Below are 16,837 nucleotides of genomic sequence, written 5' to 3'. Positions count from 1 at the left end.
TGGATTCTTCTGCAACAGAATTCATAAATGACAGCTGTATCTTTGGCTGGCTGGCCCCACAGTGAAAATCACTGGATTTTTTTGACGTTTTTGGTTTGCCTCATTTTTTTTTTTTGTTTTTGTTTTTTTTTGCTGTTGCCGAGCCGCGAACGTAAAGAGAAGTAAATTGATATCATTTATTTTCCCTGAATGGATTCCCAGTTTGTACAGCAAACAGTGTTGTTTCAGTGCAGGTGAGAACCAATCCTGTTAGTCAATGAAGTACAAACAAATCTGAGATTGTTCTGAAATGTGAGTTTTCTTACTTTATCTCTGTCAGTTTCCCACCTCGGTCTTGGTTTCCATTAGTGTTGCTGCTCTTCTCTTCTCTCACAGATCTGTGTTGTTGTTGATCTCTTTAAGGCCCTGTGTGTTTTCCTCTTAGCTTTTTCCCCTCACAATTATCTTTTTACAGCTCTATATTTATTTTTCTCTACCAATTTATTTGTGGTATTTCCATTTGTTCATGATTTGTTTTTCTGCGTCCTTCAGTATGGCAAAAGTTTTCACGCAACTTGGCATCTTCCCCACATTTGGTCACATGACACCCTCAAAAATGGATGTGTTTTTGCAGCCTTTTATTTTTGGTACAGAAGGGGCTTGATGACCTTTCATGACCATCCATCGCTGCCAAAACTTTTGATGACTTATCACAGACACAAGCTTGTTCATGCATGATTTTAACTTTTTTTCTTATTTAATGGAAACACTGGAATTGCACAGTATATAGTTTTGTGAGTGTGTGTGTGTGTGTGAGTGTGTGTGTGTGTGTGTGCGTGCGTGTGTTTAATATTTGTAGAATGTCAACAAATATTTGCTCACTTTTGTAATGGAGACACAGACGTCTTCGTCTCTTTCCTGGTGTCTTCTCTCCTCTTGCCCACCATCTCTCGTGTTTCCTCTAATTTACTCTCCCTCCTGGCCCTTATCAGTTGCCTGGGCTTCCTGTTTTTTTGGCCTTATCTGCTGGTTCTCTGTATGCGAAGGGCTTTTATTTTATTTATTTATTTTATTCTTTGCAGTGTTATGAGTTTGTGTGGGTGTCGCCCTGTGCATCCATGTTTGCATTTTGTCATAAAGAGAAAAAGATGAAACTTGCTGTTAAATCCAGCCGGCCTCCTCCGTCTTTTGCATTACCTTTTCTTCTCCTGGCTCTAGACCTTTTTTTTTCTTGCCTTTCTTCCCAGCCTGCTCTCCTCCTCTCCATCAGGGCTAAAGCAGCCCAGGAGCAGAGATCCAATTTAGATCTTCCTCTTCAGCTTTCTGTGCCATCACCTGCTCAGACTGTGAGTGCGCTCTATCCTATCTCCTCCCCAACTCGGATTGAGCAGCATTGGACGCGGGTTATTCCCCTTGTTTTCATGCCTTTTTTTTTTTTCTTTTTTTTTTATCAGGATGCCACGGTAGTATATTAAGACCTGCAATCGGAATGTATAAAAAGCCGAGCACCGCACAGGGAGTTGAAAATCATTAAAGTTGTTTATGCTTTTCTGATGGAAAGTCCAAACTTGCTTCCTCAATGAGATATATACACTTGGTTTGTGCCAAATGAGGCCTGCAGCTCCAGCATCGCAAACAGATGATTACTTTTGTGACACTTTCTTCTCTGCTTTTATTCTGAGACACAGACGGGGACAAGAGGAAAGTGGGACGTGTGTGTGTGTGTGTGTGTGCGTGCGTGTGTGTGGGCAGAAAGAGGACTGTTTTTATCTGCCGTAATTGTGCTGTGCTGTCAGCACCTTCACTCACAAGGTTCTGTTGAATTGTAGCTACTTGGCTGGGTTTTCTAAAGGGCTTCATGTTTACATGCTTAAATGCCTTGAAGGCTTCCCTTATCGGGTTCTAAACCATTTCTATGCAGACTGGGGATTTTTTTTTTTCCCATGTTAGAAAATGTGTGGAAAGAGAAAATAATGTCTGAGAAAATACAGTTGGAGTCAGATGTTGGTGTACACATTGATTTCTCACAAATAGTCTATTAGAAAAGGTTGATGGAAACGTGGGACTTCAAATCGACTTCCACAATTTCGCAAAGAAGTTTTTACGATCGCTTTTGGGTTTTGTGTAAAAGAGTTGGCGGTAAATAAACCAGTAAATAAAAACATGCCTAATTTACGTCTATTTTTGTTTTTCTTTCTCTTATTGTTAAGGTAAGGTAATTTTATTTATATAGCACATCCTCAGCAATGAGGCAGTTTAAAGTGCTTTACATGCTTTACATTAGAAGGAAATACAAACAAAACAATAAATCAAAGGAAAGAGCAAAAAGAGAAAAAAAAAGTAGGCATAAACTGAATGTTTGTTCTTCATGTTTGATTCTATGAAGTAAAGCGGTGCTAAATGTTGATCTAAAGCACATTAACTAAATGTTCCTGTTCTGGTTTCTAAGTTTGTTCTAATTCCTGATCTGGGTTGCAAGATAATTATAAGTACTCTATAATTTATTAGGGATTTATTAGTTATTGGCAACGTTTTAAGATTTCGCTCAAAATTTGCGTGACAATTGGTCACTGTCTGAAGTTCAGTCAGACCAAACTTCTTTCATTTTAAGTTGGTTAAAATTACCAAAAAAACTGTCAGAGATTTATTTGTCTATACCTTCAAAATCAGACGTTTATATTTGTATTCTCAATATCTGGTAGCATCGCCTTTGAGCTGTATGACTTGTGTCACATGTTCTAGGCTTCCTCATGCTTCACATAATGGCTTGCTGGAGTTCCTCATCAGACTAGCCAGCAGCAATTAGCAAACATCTGGTGGACCTACACATCTGCTGACTTCGTTATAGGAGCTACTACTCAATGAAATGTTGGTTAAAAACATTGTTAAAGGGTTAATAGAGGAGCCATGTTGTGATGACTTCCTGAAGGTGGAGTTTCAGAAAGAGCAGGAGCTTCTTAAAGAGACAGAGGTCCAATGTCAAGGCGTTAAGTTACAAAGTCAACTTTATTTTAAGTCATATTTGATATAAATAGCATTTTTGTAACAAGTGAAGGTAACATAGTTACTTGATTGTGCTATAAAATGACATCATGTGGCTGGAAAATACATCATACTGCCCCTTTAAAATGCTTCTGCATGTGAAGCTCCAATTAACTCAAATGTTAACCTGGGGTTTCCAAAGCCCTCACAGTTTAAAAAGATAGTAGTCACTCTGTATGCAAACTTCTGACCTTGAAGACAGTAATACATAAATCTCACATATTTTTCTTTTGTTCTTGTGGCTTTTAGCAACTTGAAATAATGTTGGTGATTCTAACTGCCCTAAATAAGAGGGGGAAGGTGTAGCTGTCTGCTCATTCAGCGTACACAAACTGCTGCTGTCAACTGTGCTCCAGCCACCGTTGTAATTTCCCGATTTCTTGGCAAAGAAAAGGAGTAAAAACTCCTGGAAGTTCCCTCAGTGTGCCGTCTGTACCTGGTGAGACCTAACAACGCGCTCTGGCTGCAGCTGAGGAACACGCAATGAAAGGCGAGCTTAGTGTGCCCACATCAGCACCCGTGTGTGTGTGTGTGTGTGTGTGTGTGTGTGTGTGTGTGTGTGTGTGTGTGTGTGTGTGCGCGCGTTTGCTTGTAATACCTTGTGGGGATGATTTTCCTGACATATACTACGTTGTGGGGACCAATTGCTCCTCGTGGGGACCGGAGCCTGGTCCCCACAAGGGGAAACCCTGTTTTTGGGTCAGGGGTCAGATTTAGGGCTAAGGTATGAATTGAGTTTTGGTTAGGGTTAGGGTTAGGTATGTGATGGTTAGGGTTAGGAAAAGGGTAAAGGTAAGGTTTAGGCTGTAGAAATGAATGGAAGTCAATGGAAAGTCCCCACAAAGATAGCAATATAAATGTGTGTGTGTGTGTGTGTGTGTGTAGGCTCAGCAGCGATCCCACGTGCTGCTGGGCTAATTACTGAAGGTAATTTAACAAAACCTTTCGCCGCTCTGCCTGGCCGGTCTAGATAAGTCTCCAGAGTGGTGATGTTGGGGGTGGCGACTTGCGAGTGGCGGGCTGGAATCCTATAAAACAAAGGCATCTGCTGGGGAATGCTATTAAGATACAGGACCACCGGAAAAGACTCTACCTTTGGGGAAACATCTTAAAGAGAAAGAGCCGGCACAGAGAATTTAAAACCAGCAGGTAATTGAATTTTCTCTGGGTTTGATCCGCCCCACACTGAAGATAAAACGTGTGTGTAAAAGGGGATGCAGAGGTTTGTTTTTTCTAACAAATACAAATGTGAGCCGCCTGTCTCATAGTTTCAGGTGGAAATTGAACTTCTGGTTGTGTGGTGACGAGTGCTTTGCATGTCCTGTTGAAGGGAAAGTAATCCCACACCATCTGACAAGTCTCCTCTGATTCCAGATATGATCTTCCAGATCTTTTCATCTCCCATGTGCATATCTGATGTCGTGAATGAGGGGATGCGATGGGTACATGTACACAGTGCAGTGGAAATGGGGTTTGGCAGACGAGCATTAAAACAGTCCTAAACTGTGAAATTAAAATGCGTCAGCCTCTCCACCTTTGCTTTATTCCACAAGGTGTGCAGGTTCGTTGGTGTGATCAGACACAGCTCGTTATTTTTCTAGTGTAAAGACGGTAAAGTGAGATGTATGTGTAACCCAAGGCCAACCCGGGCCTGGAGACGCAACCTAAACAAGCCGGGTTTGTTATTTTTTGGTAGGATCCGGTTTAATACTTCCACTTTTGAAACAAAATTAGCCAGCTGGGAGATTACAAAACCTGAGGCTAAATGGAAACAAGATTTTTGTTCTTGTTACTCGACTGTCAGTAAATATGAATGACTTGCCTGCATGGTGGGTTTTATAACTGAATACAATCATCATGCATTCTTTTGTTATGCATCCATTAATTAATGTAGTCCACATATTTGTCCATCCTTCCTTTCATCACCAGTTCCATCCATACAACTATTACTTATCAATCTATCAATGATTACATCCATCTGTGCTGTCTACCAGACCCTCCATCCATCCACCTATACTACCATCTATCCTGTCATCCATCCATACTATCATCTATCCATATTACCATCTGTCTGTTAAAAAATAGTAGAAAAGTTGCTGAGAACTTTGGAGAACTAATGATATTTCTAAAAGTGAGAATGAACCCTGTACTTGTGACTTACAGTCATGTTAAGTGGCCCTGGTGTTCTTTTCAAACACATTGGAAAAAAACGGAGTGATTTTGTTAATAGAAGCGTTTTTATTCAAGAACTGTACTATAGACGAACCTTCTTAGCCCTTTTGATTTTCCTGTCAGATAGAGGTGGAAAGAAATGTCAGTCTTCTTAGCATTTCTAATACATTTTTGCAGAAATACAAATTAATTCATTTCCAATGAAAGTAAAATATTTGACCTTGGAATATTTCTTCTTATTTCATATTCTGTAAAACTTGGGATTGTAAAGTTTTGCGGGTTAAAAAAAAGTTTTGTTTCCTCTCAGAAGACCTCTGAGCCAATCAGAATTGGTAGCTCTTTAGGAGTTGGATTTTTCCTGCAGAGATGCTACAGCATCAAATAATCATTTTCATCGACTTCGGGTTATTCCATCCATCTATTTCATGCTTCTAAATGACCATTTAATGTTGTTAAAAAGGCCAAAGGAAATTCCTCCAAACCACAGTGAGAGGCAGTGTGTGAAAGACCATCAGTAAAAGGGAACAAAATGTTTTTCTTTAATGAAAACCATTAAATGGAAGATGGAGCTGTGTTTCCATTTTTGATGAGTTGGTTCCAAATCTTTCCTTCTCTGACTCAAAGGTTGCAGGATAAACCACGTCCTGTCCAGCGTCTCCAGGTCAGCCAGTTTAAATAAACCTGACAAGAGCAAAATAAAAGACGACCCAGTGGAAGCTGGAGATGGAAAGAAAATAAAACAAAGCGGCGACCCGCTTCTTAATTGAAGTTATTTGTTTACTTTATTCAGGCTCATTTCTCCAAGTCAGGACGTCGTCAAATCATTTATTTATAAAATTTCCACACATCGGGGGCCGAGAAGCAGCGGCCGACTTTAATATCCGCCTGCTTTTGCGGCTCCGAGCGCTGCTTGGACCGAGCTTCCATCCCTGCAGGAGCCCATTTGTCTGCAGCTGAACTGTTGACCTCTGTCGGCTCCTGGGGAGACGGCGGGGCCGCGTGTGCGCACCGGCTCAGCTCAAAAGTGTTTCGAGCTCCGAGACGGGTATGGAGAGACATACACAAGTTGTTAAGAAGTGTCTTTGTTCAAAGATTCATGACAACAGAAGTTCCCAGCAGCTTACTGCAATCACTCTGCAATTACTCATGAGCAAGAAAAAAAAAAACGGGAGCCATTATTTGACAAAGAATCTGTAATGTTAGTGTCTTTTTTTTATGCAAAAAATGCCTTCAGGGGATTTGTTCACAGGCTTTAGCTTTTTTAAATGGCCTAATTTTCTCCTGGATGTAAAAGGAGAACAAAAAAAAACATGAAAAAAAACTCTCCTTAATGTCTGAAATCATATTGTTGAGCTACTTAGTCGACATGGATTTAAGGTGTTTTCACATCTGATGGTCCGATAGACTCGATTGGGAAACCAACATTTGTTACGTTTTGCTATGTATCCAAACTAATTGAAGAAGCTGTTCACCTCCTCGCCTGTGGTGGCGCTGCCCCGAGAACTACTGAGGGAAACGACATAGAAGCCTCAGAAGTTTTAGAGCGATCTCTGGTCCACTTGGCGTTCGAACCGCACCAGAGTTCATTTCCACCGAACCGAGGCCGAGGTTTGTAGGCAGACTAGCGTTTGCTTTGATGAGTTTGATTCTGCATTCACACCTCCTCAAACGAACCGGGCTTTCTAGGCAAATGAACTGGATATTGATTAAAGGTGTGAACGCACACTTTAAGGGCATGATGCAGTCTGGGCTCAGATGAGCCCAGGATCATGAGAAAGATGGGAATGTGTGTTCAGATCCTGTTGTTATTGGGTTCCTTCAAGTCTGCAGCAACATAAGCATTAACTTGAAGGAATTTGAGACTTTATTCAAATTCCCACAAAGTTCCTTTTTCTGTAAAATCCAGAAGAAATGGGAACAAAGAAATCTGTGTGAGAGAATACTTATTTGCAAATTTGGTCACATTTTAGCCAAACACGTCAACACATTTAAACCAGGGCTGGAACTGCAACACGTTCAATTAGATTAATGGATTATAATACAACGAGAAAGATTCCCCTTTTAAGGAACTTTCCCATTTTATTGAGACAAATTTTATCTCATTAGAACGAGAACTTTCCCATCTTAAGACATAAAAATACACTCCTAACAGATCACAGTGTGTGAATGGACGAATGACTGAGCGTAGAGTGAAGTAATGTGGACTTCATAAAGTGTCATACAGGTACAAGACATTTACCGTTTACCATTAGGACTTTTTAAAAGGCATAAACCGGCTCGCTGTGACTCTCCTAAACCTTCCAAGAGGTTCTGCTGTTTTACTGTTGCGACCTTTCTCATTTTTAAGGGAAGATATTTTGGTTTTAATGATGTATAATTCTCATTACATCGAGTTTCTTTTTAATCGTCGTAACGAGAATCTTTCCTGGTTTAAACGAGATATTTCTCCTGAATTTATCTCCAAACTCTGGTAGTTAAACACTTCCATACTTTAGCATAGAGACACACATTATATTGGAAGAAAGACGTCTCTGTGCTACAACGCAGTGAATCTACACACAAGCGCCTCGGGGTCTTTACGCCTCATCCATGTGACGGCCGCCGCGTATGAAAGCTGCGGCGTGGAGAGATGGAGCAGAGAATAAATGCGTAAAATGGGTCAAAGCCTGAATAACTACTACCGCTGTAATGTGTGTGTGTGTGTGTGTGTGTGTGTGTCCGTTACAATGACAGAGATGAGTTATGATGAACCTGTGCAACACTGTACGGAAACACCAACTGAAACTCCAGCGGCATTCCCTCTTGGGGGATTGAACCCGACTCAGTGGGGAATAAAAACCAGCCTGCTGCGTTCTGGACGGTGTCAGTGGTGTGTGTAACCGTGTCATGGCCCAGTTTCTCACAACGGCCTTCGCAAATTCAAAACACAAAGCCAACGAGACGTAGAAAAGTTATCGGTATGCTGCAGCGGCGGCCTCTGTGCCCACACTCTGTTCGTCCAGGTAAAGCCATGAATTTTGCAGGAGGCGAGCCGCGGCGGATCCAGGACAGTGTTTACAGGAGGATGGGGGTGTGTGTGTGTGTGTGTGTGTGTGTGTGTGTGTGTGTGAGCAGACTCATCTCCACATATGGATGAGATGCTGATAAACAGGAGATATTGGTTTTTAGAGAGTCAGGTGTGTCACCCAGCCTGCGGTGACTGGAGAACACCGACGTAAATGCAGCCGATGCGCAGACGGCTGACTGCGCTGAGCTCAGTGTGGGTGGAGGGGAGCGGTGGGTCCAATGTGTGATTGCGAATCTGTTTGTTTATCTCTGCTGAGAATAAATAGCATTTTTTTGTCATGCTTGTTGCTGACACAGATGAGAACAGTAGCAGCAAAGCTTCTGTGATCGCTCAGATTTAGCCGGCTAGTGATGTGTAACGCTCTTTTTTTCCCCTCTTTCTTTCCACAGTCCGTTCCAAAACCCATCGCCCTTGAGCCTTGCTTTGGCAACAAAGCCGCCGTGCTCTCCATATTTGTACGGTTACCCAGAGGCTCTGGCGGCATCCCTCCTCCAGGACAGTCTGGTAAGATGCAGCTGCTGACTGCTTTTGCTTTTTTCTTCTTTTTTTTTTTTAAATAAATTTTCTTTGATCTGACATTCTTCCTTTCTGCTGCATTCTGTTGCTTTGGTTAGCTGGAGCATCACAGTTTCAGTCCTTCGGGCTCCCCCAACCCGGTTCACTTCCTTCTCATTTTGTCCTTTGTTGTTCAATTCCTTCTTGGTTTAACAAACACAAACTTTAGTTTTTACTAAAAATAAACAATTTATATTAAAGCTACGGAGACGGATCATCAGACATTTGCACAGACAGGAATAACTTTTCTTAACAGCGCATCAAGTGGGACGTCTCAACGAACATGTCAGGGATGAAGCTGGGCTTTGAAGCCGGGTTTGGCTACAGAACTATATCCTAAGTTCTGAACATCTTACATCTCAATGCATTTCTGAGGATGAAATGACTACAAACCTGCCAGTTTACCCCAAACACGTGGAATAAGGTGTTTGGGGTAAATTTGGTGGAATTTGTGCAACACACAACAGTGTTTCCCCCAGAAAACCTGCTCAGCCTGGCGGGTGGGGCGCTGGGGCAGTCATCCAGCAACCCATCGTGCTTTTGAGTTGAAAAATGTTCAAAGTTGACAGGAAATTTGAAAGTATGGTTAGGTAATTGTAAACGTGTTGGTGGAAGACATTAACAAAACCCAAACAGCAACTATAAAGTCTTAGAAAAGGTGAACATAAAAATACCGAATAAGTAAACAATGCTTAGCCTGGTGGGGTCGTAAATAAAGCCTGGTGGCCCACCAGGCTTATAATATCCTGCACAAAAAAGATGATGCAGCACCTTATGTTTAAGATGAAAACTTAACGAGACTAGATTTGTTTCCACCAAAATTGTAACGTTTGCTACATTTTCAGCAGGTTCTCTTTCACGCTGCACTGTCAGTCATTTCCCATTCATATGTAATGAAAACTTCACATTTAAAATTAGAATAATACATCAGACCAGTAAAAAAACAAAAACAAAAAAAAGATTTGTAATGAAAAGTATGCTTAATACCTCCTTAAAGGTTATTTTTAAAGTCACTTTTAAGCCAACAAATCTGGGTCGTTCTTTAGGAATACCTGATGTTGTAAATGCAATAAAACCCTGTTACTTTTACAAACTAATTTCAAATTAAAGCTCATTTCATCTCAAGCAGATTCCGATAAAACGCTGAAAACCTTTACGTCAGAGCTGCAACACAGGTGATGAGATGGCGGTGTCTCTGAGCATCCACCAGCGGCTCACATCATTAACATACATTAACACTCTCTGAGGCGCAGCATTTCCAATCAGCTGTGTTTATCACTTATGATTAATGCAGTTAACCTCACGGAGAACAAATAGCTGGCAGCAGAACGTGAACTCCCAGAGGAGCAGCCGGGATCACACACCCTCCTCGCTCCCGGTGGAGGCTGCACACATTTGCTCGTCATCTGATCTAAGAGCGAGTTTACTTTGGCTCTCATTACCCAAACAAGCCTTCAAACGTAAGCTGGAGTCATCTCTACGGATGTTTGGTGGGGCGTGAGAGCGGCCATCTTGGAAGCAGAGAGAAGACAGATGTGATGGGAGGCCGCAGCGCAGACGACAGAGAGTTTTTGATGCAGCGACTGGATGGGAGACGACTTAACAGCGTTTGTAGCAGGAGCGCAGCTAACACAAGGGGAGCGCTCTGCCGAGAGCCGGGGCCACTTTTGTTTTGACAAAAGGACTTTATGGTAATTAATAAGAGCCCTGGGCGCACGCAGGGTCTGGGGACTGAAACTGTGAGAGGCGAAGCAACATGGTGATAAAAAAAAAAAAAAGAAAAAAGTTTTTGTTAAAGTCCACGGAGGAAGGAAGCAAGTCAGGCTATCCTGGGGAAAAGGGATAATAAAAATAAATGTTAGATCAAAGGAGAAGAGAAACATAGCAGAGAGAGACGGTTGAATGCTGTTGAAAAATTATAGTTGATGGAAAAAGATTAGTACCGACAGAAAGATTAACGATCGGAGGAGTCTGAGGAAAAAACACCAGACCAATGCTACGACTTCTAGCATCAGGTGTAGAGGCGTCCAAAAGTATTCACACCTAAAAACACCAACTTCAGTTTATGTAGATTATTTCTGAAATCACCCTGATTTTATAAAGGGGTTCAAAGCAGATTTCAGTGGAAAAAACAATACTGTAGATTAAGCTAGTTAGCTTAGCTGAAGCTGTGCTAACTAGCTTTAGCATAGACGACCGCTGTAGCATAGCAGAGTGTGTGAGCAGTGTTAAGACCTGGCCCCTGGCTCTGATTGGTTGTTTCTGTAGATGAATACTTAACTGCAACTTTACATCACAAACATTTATGGTGGCAATGAAGCAACATATGTGAAACAACCGAGGACTGTAAATGATTTTCCAAATCGTTGTATGTAACTGACACGTATGTAGCGCTGTACGTCTTCACCTGTTTACGCCGGTGTGTGTGTGTGTGTGTGTGTGTGTGTGTGCGCAGGTCTGGCGGTGGCCAGCGCGCTGGTCGACGTCTCCCAGCAGATGTGCGTGGGCTACAAGGAGAAGTCTGGGGGTCTGAGGAGCCGCAAGCAGCAGCCTTCTGCACAGCCGTCCACCTGCATCTGAGCCTACCACCACCCTACACCCAACGCTCTTCATCCCCCCGCCCCGCTCCCTCCTCCTCGCTGCTCAGCCTCCCTCCTTCAGAGACTTCTGCCAGCTCCGCTCTGGCAGGGAGAGGTGCATGCTGGGACGTAGTACTGGAACATTTTGATGAGATCAGCAGGTTTTCCCCCCGACCCTCCTACACTCTCTCTCTCTCCTCGTACCAGAACTGACCGGTTCAAAGATGGAGGGATGTGGGGGGTTTCAGGTGGGGGTGAGAGAGGACCAGAGGAGACGCTGACTCCGCCCCTTCCTCCACGTTTTACATTTGTTGACATGGACTGGATGGAGTGGAGGCGGCTCGCTGCTACAGCACATCCTCAGTCTCGTAGTTTCTAAAAAAAAAAAAAAAAAAAAACCTCCAGAGACTCTGCAACCCTAAATGTTGATGTTTTAATTTAAATTATTAATTTTTTTGTTATTGTTGTTGTTCTACTTTTTTTTAAATTTTATTTTATTTTATTTCACTTTGAATCGAAGGAACAAACTGGAAAACTACACACTCCAAAAAAAAAAGAAAAAACCCCGCAGCTTCCCCAGCTGCGTCGTTACCCATCTGTAAGCACCGAGTCGAGGCCGCTGACCGGTCGCCCCGGGCAACATAACCGCACATCCAGCAGCCTTCCGGTGGCGACGAACCGCATTTGGATGATTCCCTGCGTGGCCAAAGCCCGACGTTTCCATCCAGAGCCGCCTTCCTGGAACCAGACTGGACAGAGGACAGGAGACGCTCTGTCCGTCTCGGGTCAGCTCAGCAGAGGCCACCGCCCTGCCAGTCTGCTTCCAACGTTTCACACACGGCGAAACGAATCATATGTTCATCCATCGGTAGTTTGTGGACATGAGAAAATGGCGTCTGATAAAAACGTTCTGGCTCCTAAAAGCTAACTCCAGCGGTGATGAACATAATCGGACCAATAGTTCTGTCTCTCGGTTGTTCAAATTATTGATCCTAAATCCTAAATGCATTGCTTTGAATTAGGATTAGTCAGCTGCTCAGTCAGCTGCTCAGTTGTGTACGGCTTCCTGTTGACGGACCAGGATTTATACGGTACCAGACCGATTGGAGCTGAGTGGTCATCATGTCTTATTCCGTTTCTTTGTTGTTTTTCTATATGTGCTGAGTGATTCATTTTACCCCAACATTTTATTTCAGATTCTTTTTTCAGAAAGTCGTAATGAAAACAACCGTTAAAGTCTAGCTGGAGGCCGTGGCACCAAACTCCACTGATTCAACCAGCCGAGGTTAAAAACACTAAATTTGTCGATGAAAAACATAAAGATGCTGCTATGACAAAAAAAGTGAACAATAAATAAACCAATAAACATACTTTAAAAAAATGTAAATTCCTCAGTAAGAGACAACACATCATTTAGCACAGCTGTAAGGCTGTAAAACTACCATCTCTACCCCCTGACTAAATTAAAAGAGGAAAATAGCACTAATAAATGTTTATGCCTACTTTTTATTTTTTCAAAGAATCAAAAATGAGGGAATCAAAGGAATCAGTAAAACTTCTGCCGGTTGTAGCACACACCAGTGTAGTTATTGTTGTGAGTCCATCTGGACGTCGGATCGTCTGCTGTTTTCACCAGAGTTGCATCGGTCAGACGCTTCAGGCCGACTTCCAGTCTACGGTTGTTTTTCTCAAATCTTTGATCTGAAAGATTAAGATTTTCAGCCTTCCTGAAATCTGCTGAATTTGTCTCCCATGTCAGGTTCACTCATACAGCAGCTCTAAAAACACCAGCTATTGTTTTGAATTTCTGTTTGCATCAACAATAGCCTGTATGAAAAGCACAAATCTACTAAATTATTAATTTAATTATTAATTTCTGTTGCAGGAGCCTGAGTGAATTTTATATCTGCTTTATTTGAAAACACCTTGCTTTTACGTAAAATGGACGACTGAGTATTTTTCCCCACAGTCGCCATGTTTCCACCCAATTTGCATGCGAATAACTAGCGAACATTTGAAATGTCGCAAAAAAGAAAAGGAAAATACAGATTAGCCGTGTTCCAGCTACTGGTTTGGAGGGAATCAACCAGACTATGCTAGCCATAATTTAATCTGATGATGATGCTATCCACAACTGTCATAAGCAGGAAGTAGCGGCTGCTAGCTAGCACAGACCACACATCTCAGAAAAAGGTGCAGTCCTTCCCTCCTAGGTGAAGGTTCAGATTTTAAAATTCTTACAAGTTTTGTGCTTCTGGTAAGGCCCAGCAGTGGATGGGAAAGTTTAATATGTTAGAACTTATTCGGCAAATCTGTTTCCATCTCCTCCTTTAGTGCATTAGCTCTTTTTCGGAAAACTCATTTTTTGTGGGCTTTCCGATAAATGCTAGCTTGAACGTTCCTCAGTTTTTTGCGAAACCCAGAGAGGTTTTCCAAATTTTGCCGTTTCCATCCACCGTTTCTAATGCCGATTAAAAAACGGTAACAGTTAACAAAAACACAGAAGAGATTTTTAGTTGTCGCTGCCAAGGAGCATTTCACGGAACCGGAAGGGACCTGATTTTTTTAACTTTTGACTGACCAGTCACCTGTCCAGCTGCATCCTGGTCCAGAGATGATATATTTTTTGTATCGCATCTCCACTTTTTTTTTATTTATCTTTATTTTTTTTTACCTTCAGCTCCATTGTCATTCTCGGTTTCCTCCTTGATGGTCATCTTTTCTGCAGCCACAACACCTGCAGGGTTCTGACAGAAGACAGAGACATAATTCAGTAGAAGAAATCCCCGCTATCCCCCCCCCACCCTACGCCTCACAAGGTTATTAACTTCTCGCCCTCTGAAAAGTGCCGTTATGAAACAGTTTAATAACCTGCGTTGTGCCCTAAAGAGCTTGTTGTGTTTGGTTGCTAGCTCTCCCATGTGCTCGGTGCCGTAGAACTGTGGAGCGTCGATGTGGTCGGTTAAAGGGCGCACTTTTAACGGCGGGAAAAGGTCAGAGCAGAAACCATGAACAAAGTTGACATTCTGTAATTATAAAGTGCCCCACAACTCCACTCAGCAACTCCAGCAGTCACTGTAGCATTAAGAAGTCAACACTACATCTGCTGCTTTTGCTTTTTCTCTCTATTTTTTTCCCTCTCCACTCATCATTTCCATCTAAGTAATTTTTTTTAGCGTTTATTGCAACATTAGGAATTACTGTTCATGTCTGCTGCTTCTGCTGAACCGTGGCGTTTTCAAAAGTTTCTCAACATCACACACACATGCACAAAAACGAAGCAGAGGTTATAAAATGCATGTTACTGTTGGATCTTTTTTTTGCACCGTCTTTAAGAAAACAGAGGCCTCCCTTCACCGCTTTGCTGCGCTGGATGTTTAATATCAGAGTTTGCAAAGTCATTCAAAAATGTCACCGCTTTCTCGCTTTTCACAAACTGATTTGTAAATCAAAGATTCTTAATTTATTACAAATCGGAAAAATGGAAAAAAAAAAAAAAAAACATTCAGTAGTGTGTAATAGATGGCGACCAGAATAAAGATAACCTGCGCAGCCCGGTTACCATGACAATGGGTGATGTCCTGCTGACACTAAGATGGCCGACCCCTGTATTGCTCTGTCTGGCTTTTGCAGCTTTAGCAGGACTTTGAGTCCAACAGCAGCAGCAAATCATGTTTATTTACTATTGAGTTTCAGCACCTTGGTAACCGCCAAACCACACTTATGTTTGTGTTGGGTTTTTTTTCACAAACATCACCTACTACATTTATTATGAAGTAAAACAACTAAAACGTGTCTCTTTTTAACTCCTAAATGATTGTACAACTAAATGAAATGTTCTTAGTCTCAGGTTTTAGGATAGCTGAGCAGAGCCGGTCTGAAGTGATCCACTGATTGGTTTTGGAGTCGTGTTTCTCGGCATTGATGAAACCTAGAAGCATCAAATATGACCTCAGATTTACCGTCAGCTGCTGTGTTGCCTCAGTGTTCAGATGCATTGTAAGAAAATAGGGGAATGTAAGTGAAATATTCTCTTGGACATTTCACCTCCAACTCTTTTTTTTTTTTTTTTTTTTTTTGAGTTGGGGGAAAATGTAGGGGGAAACAACCTGCTGGAGTTAGACCTGTAGAGCAGTGCTGGTCAATTTCATCTTAAATTGGGATCACTGAAGCATTTTTACTGGCTAATGTTTATCACAGCAAAACAAGTCCAGTCACAGATTCAGTAGACCTGTTTTTGTTGTTTTTTGCCAAGTCATGAAAAGTTTTTTTTTTTTTTTTCATAACATCATAGAGCAGGTTTAGCTCAACTCTTCCATCTTATTCAAGTCTGTTGGATTGTCAGATTTCTTCCATGTTTTCAAAAAATACTCATATTTTGGTTCAATGCCAACAGGTACAATGTTAAATTATTATTAACAAACAAAAACTGAAACAAACAGAATTATCAATTTCCAGTTTCTTGTTTTTTTCCGATACTTTTCCCCCCAATTTTTAGGGGGTAAAAGCTGCCGATTTCTTGGCAATTTTAATTTGTCTTTAAGAACTCATTAGCAGGAAGGCTACGTCGAACTGACATCTTAAATGTTTTCAGCATCTTAAATGTTTTTTGCTTTAGGCTAGCGGTTAGCATACCAAGCATTGCTAAAGAAACGGATGTTTGCCTTAGCAGTCAAATTTCTAAAAGGATTCCAGGACGTCGAGGTCTAGCTTGTTCCATAGCAGAGTGAAAATGAGTTGAAAGCTCAAAAAGATTTAAATTTTTTAAAAAGTGTAACTTTGTTTTTCTCCGCTCCACCTTCCTGTTATCTGCTGAAATTCTGGCTCTCTCACCCTAAACGAGCCACAGACGTTTCTGGACAAGTCTTACATCACTGTGCTTCCCCTGACCTTACGGTAACTTTGAATTGTCTTCACTTTGACCGCATCCACAGTTGTGTCAGACCAATTTTTTAATCTTTATCACTGATCAGGAAAAAAAAAAAAGAGATTTCTGAGCCAACCAGGCGCTAACCTGTTGGAGCAAATCAAACCAAAAATCGTCCAGATTCCCCCAACAGTCGATTCCTTGGTTCGTCCCCACTGCACCTTCCAGAGCAGGTTGAATGTTAATCTGTTGATGTTCAGTGGACTGAAGGCTTCCACCAGTAGATCAGTGGATGGTATTTATGTGGACCAGCTGTAGGTAAATGGCATGTGTCTGTCCAGCTGGCAAGGCTTTTTTTAAATTTTTTTTTAGCTTTTTTAGCTATGTTGCTTTTAGATTAAAACTGAAAACTGCACGTTGCTTTGTGTACAACAACGCGAACCCGGCCCGCAACATCTTACCAATGGATTTGTTTTAAATATTGCATGGGGGAATGGCACAGTGACTGCAAGCGGAGACTTTTTGCAGCTACTAAAACAGATTCCCCACACAAGTTCTTACCTTGCCGTGATGTGC

General features: G+C 41.8%; 1 protein-coding gene across 1 annotated transcript in view; it reads left to right on the top strand.

Moving 5' to 3' along the window:
• The window catches only part of LOC106944872 (attractin-like), a gene marked incomplete at its 5' end in the record, with an annotated part of 101,963 nt that extends 85,583 nt beyond the window's left edge, over positions 1-16,380 (top strand). Inside the window, 2 exons of the mRNA XM_015028164.1 lie at positions 8,650-8,764; positions 11,271-16,380. Of these exons, the coding sequence (XP_014883650.1) occupies positions 8,650-8,764; positions 11,271-11,395 (240 nt within the window). The remainder of the gene's footprint in view (positions 1-8,649; positions 8,765-11,270) is intronic.
• Positions 16,381-16,837: the final 457 nt, after the last annotated feature.

This window comes from Poecilia latipinna, unplaced genomic scaffold, assembly GCF_001443285.1.
Source record: "Poecilia latipinna isolate Pla-1442-1.1 unplaced genomic scaffold, P_latipinna-1.0 Scaffold116, whole genome shotgun sequence".
NCBI lineage: Eukaryota > Metazoa > Chordata > Actinopteri > Cyprinodontiformes > Poeciliidae > Poecilia > Poecilia latipinna.
This window is presented reverse-complemented; position numbering and strand designations above follow the sequence as displayed.